The 16,870-nt window shown below is 40.8% G+C and overlaps 1 protein-coding gene across 10 annotated transcripts in view; it reads left to right on the top strand.

Moving 5' to 3' along the window:
- The window catches only part of AFF2 (ALF transcription elongation factor 2), a 446,304-nt gene that overhangs the window by 294,717 nt on the left and 134,717 nt on the right, over nt 1–16,870 (top strand). For all 10 annotated transcript variants that reach the window (XM_069015464.1, XM_069015466.1, XM_069015463.1 and 7 more), the window contains one exon: nt 16,157–16,243. In XM_069015464.1, coding sequence (XP_068871565.1) covers nt 16,157–16,243 — 87 coding nt within the window. The remainder of the gene's footprint in view (nt 1–16,156; nt 16,244–16,870) is intronic.

Here is a 16,870-nt window from a genome sequence, read left to right as displayed (position 1 = left end):
ATCCAAATTTTTGGCCATTCACCTTTACAGTGACAACATTATGGTGGTACCCATGAGAAAAGCACCTCAGGAGCACTATGCCAAAGGTGTCTGCATTAACTTGAGGGTGCATCACATCTGAAGCTCAGAGCTAACTTTAGGCAGAGTGGGAAGCTGGCGCGAGTCAAAGCCGAGTGCTTGGTTGAGGCAGATGTTTTGTGGGCCCCGGGGGGTTGCACGGCTGGCACGGCACGGGTTACACGTGAGGGGAGTGATGCTCTTGTGGTGTAGATCTGTGGTATAAATCTGCTTTGTGCTGCCAGCTGAAGGCAAGGCAGACTGCGTGCTGCCGGGGAGGTGACGGGGAGGAAAGGTTGACTGCCTGATCTGACAAATGCGCGTGGGTGTGCAGAGTTTCCTGTATTCCAAAGCTGGTGTGCTGCACCTGCCTGTTACAGGGATAAATGCCTCTTCAAGATGTAATGCAGCAAAAGATTAGACCTTTGTCAGGACAGACAAGCAAGGTCTGATTCCAGCTTGCAGGTACATTTATCAAATAAAGGTTTTATTTTCATAGCAGTATTAAATAAATTATTTAGCAAAGAACTTTGAAATGTAAAATCTGATCATTATGTGGGTCTATTGCAGTCTGTCTACACCGTAACAATAAAAAAAGATTACAAAAGGTATTCAGGAAAAGTGAGAGAGATTGCTGTGCACCTATTTCAAACTCACTGTTCAATTCTGTTTTCTTATCTCCTTTACCATAACATTTTAACACATATTTTTGTACTGCCAAATTGAAATATTGCTGATTTCAGTGGTATTATATAGTTCTGCCATCATTGCCAGCTTTACCATTGCTACTAAAATTACTGTAAAGTGAGCTGACATCACAAGAGTTCGGACATGTACTGCTGCTCCTGAAGAGAAACAAAGTACTCCCATGATAAATGATAAGTGAATGACTGCCAGTGAAGAAGTGAAGTTTGTCTTTCTAGCTCTTTAGCATCTCTTTTGCACCAAAACAACCACTTGTAGTTTCTCTCCCTCATAGACAGTCAGCTCAGAAGCAATCCACTATGTATTGCTATGTTACATGCTCAGCATCCTCACTCTGATTAAGTACTCTGTTATGATAAAAATAATTACTTTTTATGAGACTATACAAAGTAATTGTTTTAAAGCCAGTTCGAACAAGAAAGTAATTGAAGCAAAGCCATTGTCTTAGAGAAGATAGTAAGTTTTGCAACCCTTGTGGAAGATCAGATGCACTCTCTGCAGCACTTAAAAGCATTGGTTATTTTAGATACTATTTTTCCAAATACCACTAAGTTTTGCAGTTCCAGGAATAAGTGAAAGAGACAAAAAATGTGGGAAAACAATTTGGTGGAGTCTTGCAGTTGAGTGGAGAATGTCATAAAACTAAGATTCCTACTCCTGATTTGGAGACCCATGGGACCTGAATTCCCATCCCTTTTCATCCTTGTAAATAAAGAGTAACTCCCTTATCTTGGAGTGAAAGTGCGAAAGAAAACAGACCCAAGGAATCTGGCATGTAAGATCAACTCTGACCTTTTGTATGCTCCATGAACAGAAAAAGGCCCCAAGTGCTAAACTGGATGGAAAAATTTAAACACTCTTACAGTGTTATAGTGTTTGGCTCTAGCTGTACCATCTATCCTCCCCTAAGGTCCTTGTGGGCTGCATGAGTTTATGTTGTATAAAAACCTGATTAAGACCTTCAGAGCCTGTTGTGTGTCTGTCCTAGAGTGCTGCTGCTGATTCCAAAATGACACAGTCTGAAGTGTGGCCAAGCAGAAGAGTCATCTGAAGCTCCCATACTCCACTCACACAGCTTACTGACAGAGCATTAAGCAAAAAAATCTAGTCCTATTTCTCCTATAGGTAGGAGAATATTTCTCTGGTTTCAGATTAATCATTTCTGTTATTTCATCTTGTCCTGTCAAAGTGAAACATGGTTAAATATGGCCACTGAGTGTTTAAACTGCTAGCAATGTTACCTTTCATTTAAATAGATTAATAATGTGTACTCTACATAACAAATTGCTTTAGGCACAGAATGAAGACAGTGAAAACATATTAAAATTGAGTGAGGCTTTTTGAAATGAATGCATGCTTTAGAAACAATTCTGGTTTGAAATATCTGTAACATCTTCTGTGGCTCTTTCTCTCACAAATGGGAAGAGCTCCATTTTTGCAGCCCTGGGGGAAAGTGTTGCAGGGTTTAAATCCTGGTAGAAAGCTTCCCCATAAGTCAGCACTGCTGAGGAGACCCATGGGGTTGATGAAGGATAAGTTAGCCTAATCACAATTAGTCAGGAGAAATAAACTAGGAAAAGGCTGGGACACTTGCAGTGTCCAAGGGAAGACTGGACTGGGAGACGCAACTAAACAAACCTTCAGAACGAGTTTCAAGAGCTTACTTTTTTGAAATTTTCCTCTCAAGTTAATGGCCATGACAGTCAAAAAATAGTTGATGGTTAAAAGAAACATATGTAAGGGAAGGACTAGAGAAATTAAAGTGATGGACCAAAAAGACACCAGGTACTTGAGGCATGCTTAGTTTCCCCCTTTATGCTTTATCAACACCCACATGTTGCAACTTTTAATGCTTTACTGCTTTGTGGTCCTCGAAGTAAAGTAAAGAGAACAGGTCAAAGTTTACACCTGGAGCAAACCTGAAGTTTCATCTTTGAATCTCATTGTTGGGCTCTGAGGAGATGGGTGAAAGTGTTCTGTTACAGCAGATACCAGGAATGCTTGTTGACATTTTCCTTAGTGCACTGCAGTCTAAGTGTAACTGAAGCCACTCCTGATTTCTTCTTAAAGCAAGAATACAGGCACCAACTGTATGGACCAAAACTTACTTTATTTCCTCCTGAGAGACCCCTTGGACAAGCAGGTGGGCTTTTCCTTAGGAGGAATCATGTGGTGACACACAGTCAGACTTGCCAGCCCCCATGAGGTTTGTGGAAGCAGCCTGACATGGGCAGGCAGCCGTGTGGCCATCATCTGCCTTACGTTCAAGTTCTTCCAATTCTGCAGTGAGAACAGTTCTGGAAGCTGCCTTTTGGGGAGGAGAATTCATGTCTTTGCTGCATGCCCTTGGTCTGTCATGCACCATAGTCAGCATTGCTTTTTCTGAAGGTCTTTCCTTCTTACCTGTGGAGATTGTTCCAGCTGTCAGAGTGTTCTGAATACACCACTTCAAACCTGCAAGTGAAAGACTGGTGTGGTTCATCTTCTCATGTCTTTGAACACCCTCTCAATAAATGCTTGAATGCTTAGACTCAGATAAAACATCGTACCTTTAATCTTCCTGAATAACCTTGAGATGCCCCTTTGCTCCACTATGTCTCCTTCTGTGAAATGGTGAAATAGAACCTCACCCACGCTGCCGTTGTTAGAAGTTAAATTAGTTGTTAGCAAAATGCATTGATGTCCTCAGCTGGAATTACTGGTGTGATAATTGGGCAAAAGCAAGGCTCAATCAGATATTTAAAATTATGCTACATACTGTGGCTTATCTGAATTTCTAACATTTCTTTAAAGAAAGTGTGTCATTGAATTTAATGTTCTGAGAAACCTTATGAACTTCTAATCTATTTTAGCTGTACATTTCAAATTATGCTTATAATTATGTTTTTATTGAATACGTAAGTTCCTTTCAATTTCTTATTACACTACATGGGTTTTAATATACGTTTGAGAAGAATGCACACTGGGGATAGGTGGCACTTTTGAGTGTTTTCAAATTGTCACAGTAAAATTGTCACATTTGTTTAATTAACCAGTAGATCCTGCCACATTGATTTGTCAGTGGTGTAACAATTTCTTTGGATAGATGGAAAATCTGACCAGAATGGTTTTTGTATTTTCTTTTTTCTTTTTCTCTTTTTGTTCTCAAGGAATTTCTCACATTTCTTTTTGATTTAAAAGCAGTCATACAGGCACAAGTCTTGCAGAAGTCAGATGAAGAAAATGTCAGGTTCTAGCATTAGAAATGAAGATTATTTTATTTGTTCAAGGCATTGAGGTGTTTGTTGACCATTGTTCAGAGGCAAGAGAGAAAAACTGTCTCCAAACATGAATCTGAAGGTCTGACCCAAGTGCCCAGATTTGTTTTTTCAACATTCTGCATACCCTGTGTATTCTACCTGCTGCAAGTGTTACTGGATGGCCTTCCAGAGCTCCAGGGGCCAGGGCTCTGGTGTGGCTGTCATTAGAAACCCTGTTATCAACACTTCACAGCTCTTGTTTAAGTGTTTTCTCTATTCCAAAATTTCTGTACAATGTGTAAGCAAATATTGCTTGGGGGAGGTGGAAAAACCTATTAGTACTTTGCAGGGTGAAACAGGAGCAACATGAACCCACAAGGGCATAGGAGACTGGCATGGGTGGTTAAAGGGAAAAAAAATGGGCAGAGTAGTATTCATTGTGTTTGCTGTGGGTTGACTGAGGGGTTTAAAGTGTGGACCAGATTTCATCTGTAGAGCCAAGCTGGAAAATGGCAGGTTCTGATCTTTTGTGAGGAACTCTTTGAGATCTTCTGATGGCATTTATTGCGCAAGCGCTGAGTGTTAAAAGCCCCTTTGGGCTTTGTAGTCCGTTAATTTCTTTGCCATGAGTATATCCTACTGAAGAATATGTTGTGTACACCAAGGTACAGTAACCTTTAAAAATACTACTCTGAGCCTTAGGATAAAAACACTTCATGTTTGATTTGTAGGAGAACATTCCCAGTAGTGATTTTTTTTTTTTTTAATAAAGCCAATTAATCCCTTCCCACTTATTCCAGTATTTTATCATTTCTAACCTCTTGAGTCCCTAATCTTTTCAACAAGAGGTCTGAACTGCCAGTTTATCTGAAAAAGTAGTGTTGTACCAATCAAATGAAAACTGATGCTCAGAATTTTTTTTAAGAGCAGCCCCTTGTCATTCCTGAGTTTAGACAAAAACAAAGAACATAGCTTCAACAGTGAGGCGTTCACTGGAGGCTTCTTTCCATGAAAATAGTTGTCACTCCTTTTTTTCCTTGGCAATTGAGTCATTGTTGCTTTTAAAAGAGGTTGTCATGATCTCCTCATTACCATTTTTCTTAATATGATAAGTGTAAACTACAAGAAAGCTATGATGTTTGAAAGGATACAGGAACCCTAAGGAATGTTGCACTAACTGCTTGTGTTCTTTGAAAAGGCTTAGACTGGGGATTTGACTAAATGTATCATTCTGTCTACTTTGCAGCAGCATTGTCATTTTCTAGCGTCGTTCACTTACAGCACAAGTTACCCTTCAAAAAGAATACCATGTTACTGCATGCAGCCTTTGTATGTCTCCAGCAAAGTGAGATCAACAACTCCTTTTGGTAGTTGCTCGAAAATAACAATACATTGCACTTTTTACTTAAAAAAAACCCCAAAACCATCCTTTGGCAGGTTTACTCCAGTTCATCTTTGCTTGGTAACTGGTAATTGTCAGTGTTTGACACCAGCTGGAGCTGTGACTTGCTCAAACTGCTCGGAGCTAACTAGGCAGCCATGGGTCTGCTGGGTGGTCTTTTCTTGGGCTTGCTCCAAGTTTGTTCCAAATTGCTCACAAGATCCTTGATAAACTATTACTAATGAACAGTTTGCTATTCCTTTTCAGACATCTAGAAGGAAAAAAGACAACACATGTCATCGTCTAGTAATGTAGAGATACGATTTTTAAATGCTGGATCACTGAATTTACAGCATTTCAGTGCTGTGGCTTTTGTGTCCTATTCATTGATTTTCCTGTGGGAAAAAAAGTAGTGTAGTGCTTTGAGACAGGAAGGTTATGGACTTTGCCCTTTTTCAGCCCTGTTTTTAGGAGTTAGTTTGTTTCAATGTAGTTTGCTGTCAGAAGTTTTTAAAAAATGCAGACACAGGAGGCTCTATCAATCTGGTGCACAGTCAGAACACACTGATTTCAGACTCTAGGACCGCTCTGTGTGGGACCAGGCATCCTCAGCTGTCGTATGTCTTAGTGGCAGTTCCGAGTATTTAATGTTTCCAGCCTCCAACTAGCTTTGTAAGAAAGAACATGCTGGGAAATGAGGAATCAAATGTATGCAACAGTGGGAATCTGTCTACCAGAAATACTCTGAAGCCTCCATACCTTAAAGGAGATCAAAAAAGACCTCAGCATGTTTTGGCTTCGGTTTTCTTTACTGATTAAGCTGGCTTATTTGGGTAAGGCTGACATGCCAAAAATGTATATGTTGTATCAAAACATCTTCTATAACATACATCCATTTTTTTTTCTACACCTGTTAGCTTAGCAGGAGTGGATCAAAGGGGAGTGTTGGCATGATTTACAGGACACACAGATGCAGGAACAGACCTGCTTCAAGGCACAAGTGAGGAAAAGGAAAATTCAGACTGAAATGTTTGTTCTTTTCTTAAGGCTAAAATTACTATAATAAATGCCAGGTTGCATGAGAGGGTTTCAGGTGGCTGCTTAGGTCTTACTGTAAGAGAATAGAATTAGAGGGTTGAGCATGAGAGGCAGCAAGGACTCCACCTCTCTCTTACAGATGAGGACCCATAGTGTATTGTTTGGAAAACATGCTAAGCTTTTTAACTTCACAAAAGAAACCAAGGTGACAAAATTAGAGGAACCAATGATCAGGCTTAAGTTTGGAGTTTCTTTGTACATCTAGGGCTTGCTGAATACTGATGAAGCTGTGTTGTCCATACATTTTGGACACATCCATTGGATCTTTCAGTGCACAATCTCTGTTCCAAATTTCCAGCTGATATTCAGAAGTTCCATCACTTCCCTAGGCATTGCATAAGACAAAAAATGAGATGGTTTGTGCCCTGCAGAGTATTCACAGTCTCTGAAGTAGGCACTGGGAAGGTAACCATGCTTCTCAGGGGAAAGTAAGTTCTTCATACATGAAGGAAGAAGCAAGTTCTCAACTGAGACACATGGCAGGGAGGGCATCCCATAGACGAGGAAAAGGAATGGTGAAAAAAGACAGCTTTGTAAGGGCAGGTTTCAGCTTTTCTAGGACTTCACTGTGCCTTTGCTTCAGCCTCAGACCACTGGTTTAGCAGCATTACAGTGGAGGTGTTGATGAGACTGTGTAAGAACAACATTAAAAACAAATGCTACCCTGGCACACCCACGCAGGAAAACCCTGCTGCAGTACTGCTTGTGTGGTAAGCAGAATAAGAGATCTGGCAGAGTCTTGGTTTGGAAAGCAAAGAAACAGCTTTTGTAAAGGATTTCAATGTGTATTGTACAGCAGCGTGTGGTAGCTTCATTTCTTTGTATTTGATGAGTAACAACTCAGAGTCCAATCTTAATGAAAGCAAATCATGGCTTAAACAAAAGAATTAGGCTTTAAACTCAAACAAGTTGCCTAACCTGGTTTCTTAATTTCCCCTATATGCTATTTCAGATAATTAATGTTCCTTTGTTAAGGCCAAAGCCGGTGTTTGCTGGCACAAGTTAATGCTTTCAAATTCCTGATGATTTTTGGACTCAGTTTCATCATATTGTCTGGATGTAAGTTATAAGCTGGTTACATGGGTGTAAAAATTATTGCACAATATAAAACTTAGACAGTTTCTGTGCTAAGCTTACAGAACAAGAGGTTTAGTAGTTTAGCAATCTAATTTTGCCTGATATTGAATTTGGAGATTTTGTTTTTTCACTGTGTTGCCATAAGTTGCTCCAGAAATTTAATGCATTTTATAATAAATTCCATTGATAAGGTCTTGTCCTGTGACTATATAATTCCCTGTTGTACTTGTATGAAAAAACCCATGAATTGATTACATCTGGCAATGTAAAGGAGATGATGTAATGTATTGTATAAATGTGCACAGTGGAGTGCCTCAGGGTAGGAGTAGTCTTGTTTTGTAACTGTAAATTATAGTTCTACTCTCCTCTTGGTGTGAACCCTAAGTTTCAGAGAAGAAAACAGGCAATTCAAGACATGCTTTCTTGCTTGTGAAGCTCAGGATGGATGGAACAAATTACCAGATTCCCTTAAACAAGTGCCAGCAGTGAATAGTTTCAAAACACAGTTGCTTATTTGCTTGGAGAATGGTTTTTTTGCCAATGTTTTTTAAATTGCAGAGATGAAATTATATGTTGGTACTAGTAACTTTTGAAAGAATTAGCTTTTTATGACTTATTGTGCCTTTGTTTATACTATACTGTTGTAGTGCCAGGATGTTATGTTGTATTTAACAGTTCAATGCATACTTCCTACCTCGTGGGGCCCTCGTGAAAATGAGATGTGCCATCCCTGGAAATGGTTACCAACAAGTATTATTTTGAATAAATAAAATCAATGGGATATGGCTGTGCATCTCAGTGGGGATGAGAAGCTGCCAAGAACAGGAGGAATTGCATTGGCCATACTGTCCACAGCAGGGCTCTGGTTCTGTGTACTGGGCAGCAAAGCCATTAGGTTACTTACTAGTAGTGACAGCTGAAGGATGCCTCACTTCTGGAATTGGCTTTGGTACATGTGACTGCAAGTACCTGAGTATTTATGGGCATATCATTGACTTCTAAAACTCTAGAACTGGTGTTAGCTGGTGTGAACTGAATGTCCAGTTCTGGATGCCATATTAAACAGAAAAGGTCTCAGCACAGCTGAGAATTCCTAAGTATGGAGGATCAGGATTTTACCCTCATGATTGCTGTGGTGTTCCTGAAGTGCTCTGTGAAAGACACAGCACCAAACACTGTCCATAGCATCCCAGAGGAGCAGGACCTCGAGTCTGGCCCATTCTGACAGTTCATGTCCCTGACCCCTAAGTAGGTCTGTGCAGAGGAACAGTTATATGGAAATAGAAATACCTCCTGTGGCCCAGCATCTCATATGTGCCTGGCAAAACTTTGGTCATCCTCTCCTTGCACACAACCATATGGCCTGTCCTTAACAAACCCCACATTCCTGCAGCTTACAGGATTCCTCCTGCCTGTCCTGGCAGGGAAGCAGAGTTACCACTCCAGTCAGTGTTGTTATTCCTGGTCAGTACATGCCTGTCTTTGGACCATTTGGAAGCTTGTGACTCGTCACAAAGACAGCTCTGGCTCCTGCTCATCTCCTGGACTTTGACTGGAAGCTCAGACAATGTAAGACAAAGACATGATGGTTCAGGAAGGTTGTCTTACATGCAGAGTGTATCTACCTTTGACTTCATAGAGTTCCAAGCCCCCATTTGCCACTGAACACAATTCTCTCATCACATAAAACTTGTCAAAAAAGCTGTCCTGTGTGCTTGCTCTAAGGTCCTGCTTTGTTTTTTACACTGTGTGATTTTTTTTTTTGCTGATTATATTCTGTGAACTCCCCATGTCGTACATGCACTTTACTCGTACAGGGAGCCTAAGCCTGGCAGGAATAGGGATACAGCTGCTGCAGATCCCTGGTTCTGTGCAGTTCACTATAATGGTGTTTCTGTAGTGGGTCCATAGAGGATTGTGCTGCATGCTCCTAAAAATGCCAAGAGAATGAGAGAAGTGCTGAAGGAAGCAAAACCTGCTTGGTACTGAACTGAAGGATTGTCCTAGTCAGAGTAAGACATCCAGGTCAGTTTTTCACCATATAATCTTCTTGAGGTGGACCCTAAAGAAAATGATCTTGATCCACTTTGGAGAAAAGTACTCAACCTGTTTCACAGAGGATCCTCGGGAGTGAGCTATTGTATGCACAGCAGGGGCCATTTGGGGCCTGAGCCAGCAGGGAGCTGAATCCTTTGACAGGGTACACACATTGTTAGATGGGCTATGGTTTCCTTTGGGATTGTGGCAGACTTGTGAAATTGAATCCAGTGGTGGGTTCATGTGGTGTGGCTTCATTACTCTCCCCCTAAAACAGCCTCTTGAGCTGAGATAGCTTCTCACTGTAATGGAGCATTGTTTTTCTTCACATACACAAGCTTGGTTAGAGCACTAAGTGCATCAATCATGATTTTACTTTTCTTTTTTATTGTCTTGTAAATGCTCTAAGCAAATATGAGTGTTATTACTTATAAAAGCTACAGGATGAGGAAAATATGTTGAAAAGTTTGAGGTACACAGGAGTCATAGAGTACTGAGAAACTCAAGAGAAAAAGAAAATACTCATATTTCTTTGTGGATTTCCAAATGTTAACAAAGTAGGAAAGGAAAACATATGCTGTAAAATTTATAGTCAACCACAATTGGCTTCTAAAGCAATTTCTATATTCATTTTCATGGAATATAATTTTTGTCTGTCCCCTTCTTGTTAAAATGTAAAGAAATATTAATTTACCATGGGATGATATGGAATGCATCCCATTTCCCAGCTGGCAAAGGGAACTTAGTAGTCATCATTGATAAAGCCCACAGGTGAACACTGTGGTTTAGGCTGTGGTCAGAAAAATGGTTGCTTTTTGTAGCATAAACTTTAGCTTTTCAATAATAAACTCAGGCATTTATGCACTGTATTTCCAATTGTCTTTCAAGCAGTTTTTGGGACAGTAACAAGATAAATTCTAGTATGACAAAGACATCATTGTAGATGCCACCACATTGTTCTTCAAAATATATGTGCTGGGCATTAGCCACTCATAATAAATTTGCTTAAACAGTTGCATGAGTAAAATGTTTTCAGTTTTAATATTTATATCAGGAAGAATAGCTTGCTTTGGAGGCCATCACCGAAGTCTTTTGGATTTTTTTTTACAGGGAAAAAGGTGTGGTATCCCTTTGACGATGAGATTTTTTTTAAATGCTGAGACATAATCAAATGTGTATTAATGAATTTGTCTCTCATGTCCATGTCAATACCAACAATGTATCAGAATCCCTTCCCTAAGGAAGCCTTTGACCCAGTATAAAGCAGGCCAGATTACTGGTCAAGATATTCCCAACTGCTTGTGCAAATTTTGCATTCCTTCATAAGGAGTATGAATAAAAACAACCCGTAGGTTTATTGTCTTTGGGTTCCTTTAGGCTTTAGTGTCATTTGCTTGTCATTTTCATGTATAAATATATATCTATATATTCATTCTTTCCGTAGCCTTTACCCCAAAGATGAAACAGGCTGAGATGGTTTTTAATTCAGTATGCATCACACACAGAAAATGTGGCTGCCCTTCATGCATTACTGGCTGTCTGGCAGAGAGAGTTTGATCAGGTTTGCATAAATGCAGAAACCAGAAAGATGCTGTGAAACAAGACAGGCTTTTTACTAAGGTTGCATTGATAAATAGTTAATAAAACATTAATAAATCATTAATAGAGTCTTTAATAAATGGTAAATCACTTGGCTATCTTTATTCCATCAAGGCTGTAGGTTGCTTAGCACCAGCTGTAGCATCAAGTTTATAATAACCTTAGAACATGTATTCATCACATACTTTTTCTGAATGCAACTTTAACATACTCTCTCTCCAAAAGTTGGAGGAAGTTTAAAGCAGCAGATTTAGATAAGATTTAAAAGGACTGAGAGAGGCATTTGACAGAATATCACAGATAAGGTCTCTTTAGCAGCAGTGGCCTCAGATAGAATTTATTGCTGGTGATATGTGTGGGGCTGGTCCTTCTCCTGCTCTGCTGGCTGCCCTCTAGTGATGAGTGTCGGTCCTGAGACTGCCTTTGTGGCCACAGAAGAAAAAAATGTTTGTTTTCCTCTTCTGCCTTTTTGTGGATGTATCGACAAGAGAAGCAGTAAGGGGAGGGCTTGGCCAAACCAGTTGCGTTCTGTCAAAACTACAGAACAAGAAAAGGGGCTGGGAAAGGTCTTAGAAATCTCATCATCTGCTACACATTCCCATCCCAATGTAGGAATCAACTCTGCCTGAGCCATGCCTGACTGATGTGTGCTTATCTGTTCTTAGGCATGTTCCTCCACAGATGGGGTCTGTGTAGCCCTCCGAGCAATCTGTTTCAGTCCTGCAGGATCCTTACCATTAAAGAGCTTTTTCTTATGTCTAGCTGGAATTTTTCTGGCTGCAGTTGAAGTTCATATCCTCCATAAAACTGGAGAACAGATTATTCTCTCCTTTAGGAACAGCTCTTTCTGTAATTGAAGGCTGTTCTTATGTCTCCCCTCAGTTCTCCCAAGGGAAGTAGCATGAGCCTTGTATCTTGAGAGACTTCAAATTAGATCAGGCTAAGCAGTTTAGAGAGCACTAGGAAGGGAAGCTGCCTCTGTAGGAATGCAGAGTACACAATCCTGCTTCTTTTTTTCATAATGACCTCTTACAGCCTGGCTAAGTGCTTTTATCTATACTTAAAAACACGGCACACTTTCTTTTGAACAAGAAGGAAATGATGGAAAAATGAAATACAGAGACAGGAAATAAATCTTGAGGGTGGCTATTAATTTTAGGGACTGATTTTGTAAAGCTATTTACCATCTGTCCCATATCTCCTGTTCTCAGTTCTCTTGCTCTGACCTTTTCCTTAGAAACTTGCAAGTTTAAATCCTTCCCCAGTCCTCTCCTTCCATTTAAATCATTACTTGGCCTTGTACCTCTGCACCCCTTAGAAGGTTTGCTTGGGGTATTTGTGTTTTGGGTGATTCATTAGATCGCATCTGCATGTGTCCTTCTTAGTTACTTACCTGAGGGCTTTTATAGCAAAAAAAAAACAGACTTAGCTGAAGAGACGAGCATGTCTAACTCTAATAAATAAAACACATGGAGTCAATTAAAACAATGTTTAAATAATTTTCAGAAAGGAGAGTGCTTGATGTTACTACATCAGAGGACCACAGTGACTTCTAAGCCAAGAAATGGTGCAGGTTTACTTTCTCATTTAATCTCCAGGTCTATAAAAAAAATGCATGCTTCTACAGCAGTCATCTACCCACTCCAACAGTTAACATGATTTTGGAATTATTTTAAGTCCAAACCATGTGAAAATAAATCCTAACTCAATTTTGTGGGATTACTTTGTTGCCATTAAATTCCTCTTTAAAGTGTTTCATATGCTCTCTTTTATTATTTTTACTTCCAGGAATTTCTAAATACTTCCAAATTTGGATTGATTAGTGTTTTAACGTTTCCTGGAAAAAAATATTAATTCAATTCCCTGTCTATTTTACCAGGTATTTATGAACTAAGATGGTTATAGACACGTCTTAATGGATGCATACACAACACACACACACTGTCTGTGTGGTTCTTTATAGTCTTAACATATTAGAAGGTAGATATAGCAGATTTCACAAGCTAAACAAAATAGAGCTTAGCAAGTACTTAAAGATGAGGGACCTCCAAAAGAAATTGGGGCTTAAGAAAGAATGGTGAAGTCATGTGGATGATTAAACAAATGACATCTTTTCTTCTGATGCTCCAGAGTAACCTATCTGTGCTTAAGGAGCAGAGTAGCAACGAGCTAAGCAGTCACATCCCTGCAGGGTGTGGGGTTGGGATTTTGACCCTTCACTGGCAGCAGTGCAGTGCCATTTTTGCATGTCCTTCAGTAGCTCAGCTCTGTGTGAGGGGAACATGCAGCCCTGTGGTGCTCGGCGTGGGGTTGCTGCCCAGACATTTTGAAGTGATGTTTTTCAGATGAGTAAACTCAAAACTTTCTCTACCACCGTTCGAGGTTCTTTGGTCAACAGTGCTCTGGCACCTGTCTTTAGGTAGATGTAGGTATGTTTCTTTAGGTAACTATAAACTTTCTCACTCCTTCCACATGCAGTGTTTGTCTATACACTGAGCTTTAGATGTTTGTGCTGTTATGTGTGTGATCCTATCTGGGATTTTCTGTCCAATAATTTTCATTGCAGTGAGAATTGAAGTGAAATGCTTCAATGTAGCTATGTTGTACCTTTGTAAGAGATTTTGGTGCTCACAAGGTCACTCTGTAAACACAGAGACTGGATAGTCCTAACCTCAGTGGAGTCAGGATTTCTTACCTTGTAATTGAATTTCCTCAAATAATATCAGGCTCTTTTTCCCACTGTTTTATGTTCACATGTCCCCTAACAGGGAGATGACTAGGTTTGCTTACACTTCATCCTGCCAAGTAGGTAGGCAGTGGATACTACATGTGTTTTGACAGTCAATATTCTGAAATGTTTGCCAGCATCACCTCCCCATGAATCCCAGGCCCTCTGTACAGCATTTTCTGTGTGGGCAGGAAAAGACTGAGGTCAAGCCTATAATTTTAGTTCTAGAATATTCTTCATTTCTGCCTTCAGTCAGACTGCCTAGCCCTCTTTTAATTATGTGATACAGTCTCTGTTTCATCATTTTGCTATGAAGAGATTTGCCACAAAGCAACCTCTATGGCATAGGCTTTGGCAGAGGCATGCAGGATTTGGATTATATTATCCCACAGAAAAGTTCTCGGGATGCTGAAGTCTTTTTCCACCTTCCCCGTGTGGAGGTTGGTCAGTCAATGCCATTTAATAGTGCTCTTCTTGTCATGGCACTGAGCTGCCACTGCCTCACACACCAGGAGGGATGAGCCATTCCACAGTTGCTCCTTTCCTCCTCATGGTCACTGTTTGGGCTTTGTGCAGTGAAAACAGTCCCTGGGCTCTACAGCAGATACCCAGAAGTTCTTCCAGGTGTGCAGAAGCCCTCCCCTGCTCCTGGCCCATCTGCCCAAGGAAGTTTGTATGTCTGCCTGTCCCACTGACTGAGGACCATGGTGCACAGCTTTCCTTTCTCTTTCCTAACCTTCTGTATGACACATAATTTGGGAGGGACAACTGGAGATCTGAAACTTGCTGGCTCTGTCTTCAGTGAACTACACGTTACCATCAGCTGTCGCCACCCAGGGCATGTCTTTAGCCAAAATGCACCCACCACAGTGCCCTTTTGACAACACCTATATTTTCTTTAATTAACTGTATTATGTTATGTTTTTATTTGTGGAGCATTTGCAGTGGTTGTCATCTAACCTACAGAAACTGGCCTGTTTATAAGCTTTGTTGTGACTAGCCCTGGGTTTGACCAGTGTGTAATAGCAGCTGGGAAGTTTAGTTTACTGCAGTCAGGCCATAGCACAGAAGATTTCTGAGATCGGATGCTCTTCTGCTCTTTGGCTGCCTTGTCTCAAGAAAGAATTCTTTCTGAGCTTTTTAGGCAAAGAAAGACAAGCAAGACAAAGATACAACGGAATCCCAGAGACAACTATTACTGCCTCCCTGCATATTTATTAAATTAAAAACAAAGATGAGAGAAAGAAGCAATGTCTCCCATAAAACACACTCATTAGAAGAGCATTTACAAGCTCTGCCTTAGCCAACATTTGTGCAGTTCCTGGGTTTTAGTGATTTTCCCCCTGCTCCAAGCACAAGCCCCAGTCTGCTCCTGTCAGTTTGCTGGGGCAGCAGTTCCCTGCAGTGGGAAGGAGCAGGTGTGTGCTGCTCTTCTGCTGCTGTTTGATAGCCATGGGCACCCAGGTTGTTTCTTTGAAGATAATTGGGGCATGTGTGTACAAATGATGAATAAACACACTGATACAGAAAATGGATGCCTTGCATCTTTAGATGGTCTGGTAGGCAGATTCACTGGAGACTTGGATTTCCTGGTTAAGTACGGACTTCCTGCGTAACTCTGTGTGAGTCACCTGATTTCTCAGTCCCCCATTTTAAAGTGGAATCAGTAGTGCTCTGAGGCTGTGACATTGCTTACCACATTAAGAGCCTGTGGCCAGTGCCACGAGAAGATGCTGTGGTGCACAGGAGACTGTCCCTGCTCTCTCCTACTCCAGGCACTCATGCTGCAAGCCCATTCCAGATTTTTCTAGACCTGCCTCTTGTTTATTTTCCCACTCTGCAGTCTTGAATAGGGCTGCATCCTGCCGCCATGCACTCCCCTACAGGGTTGCACCCAGTGCTGTACAGGAGGGCCCCCTTCCTGCCTGGGCTTTGCAGGTAAAATCCTGCTCTATTCATACAGCTTGGCAGGCTGACCATGGAGGTGGCCTCAGTTGATGAAGACATGGATGGTCACAATTTTAAAGAGTAAAACCTGTCCTCTTTCTCATTCTGAGGAAGTGCTACCTGTGGGGTTGTTAAGGTGCTCATCTGCAACCTAAGGGTGTGGGGTGGTGGGGTTGCTTCCTTGGGCAATAGCATCTCCAGGCTCAATGGAACAATGTGACCATTTTTAGCTCTCTTTCTTCCTTATGTACATTAATTTGTTTTCTAAACTTTTTCTTTCTTCTCTAGGAGATGACCCATTCCTGGCCTCCTCCTCTTACTGCTATTCACACTCCTGGCAAGGCTGAGCAGACCAAGTTTTCTATTCCAAGCAAGGTACAAGTAGGCTATTACCAGTGACCTGATTAGCATTCTGTTGTGTTGAGTGCTCTTTGCTGGAGAGTTTATTTTTGTAATTGGTCCCACTTAAAAAAAAAAATCTGATACTATTTTAAGTTGGAAATTCCCAATCAGACTGTTGCTACTAGTAGAACTGCTTATTTAAAGCTGCTGAGGACCCAGTGGAAGCCAAGTGAACTTCTATCTCTGTTGTTATAGGAGTCTTTCTACGTCAAGTAAACCATATTTTGTTTGGTTTTCTTCCATTATTATTTGTGCAATGAAAAGGTTTGAAAAGGACTTTTTTTCCCACTTACTGATTGATTGCATGGTGAGGTTTTGGCTGCATAGTCAAATTATGGGGGCTAAAAAGGTCCCTGCATGTGAAGAGCGTGATGGCATCTGTCTGTGTCACACCCCACAGAGTCAGGCAATGTGATCCTCAGTGCTGGCCTTGTTAAAGGCACACACTCAGCACTAGCCCAGAGAGGGCCTGGAGTTCATGTAACACACACTGAATTGTTAAATTGTATGACTTGAAAATGCCTTTAGCCCAAATTCCATTATTGCCTTCTAGCTATGATTCTGGTAGCACTGCTAGAGATCAAGCCCATACCTGGGAAA

Source organism: Aphelocoma coerulescens, chromosome 4A (genome assembly GCF_041296385.1).
Source record: "Aphelocoma coerulescens isolate FSJ_1873_10779 chromosome 4A, UR_Acoe_1.0, whole genome shotgun sequence".
Lineage (NCBI taxonomy): Eukaryota > Metazoa > Chordata > Aves > Passeriformes > Corvidae > Aphelocoma > Aphelocoma coerulescens.
Note: the sequence above shows the minus strand (reverse complement) of the source record. Positions and strands in the feature narration are given on the sequence as shown.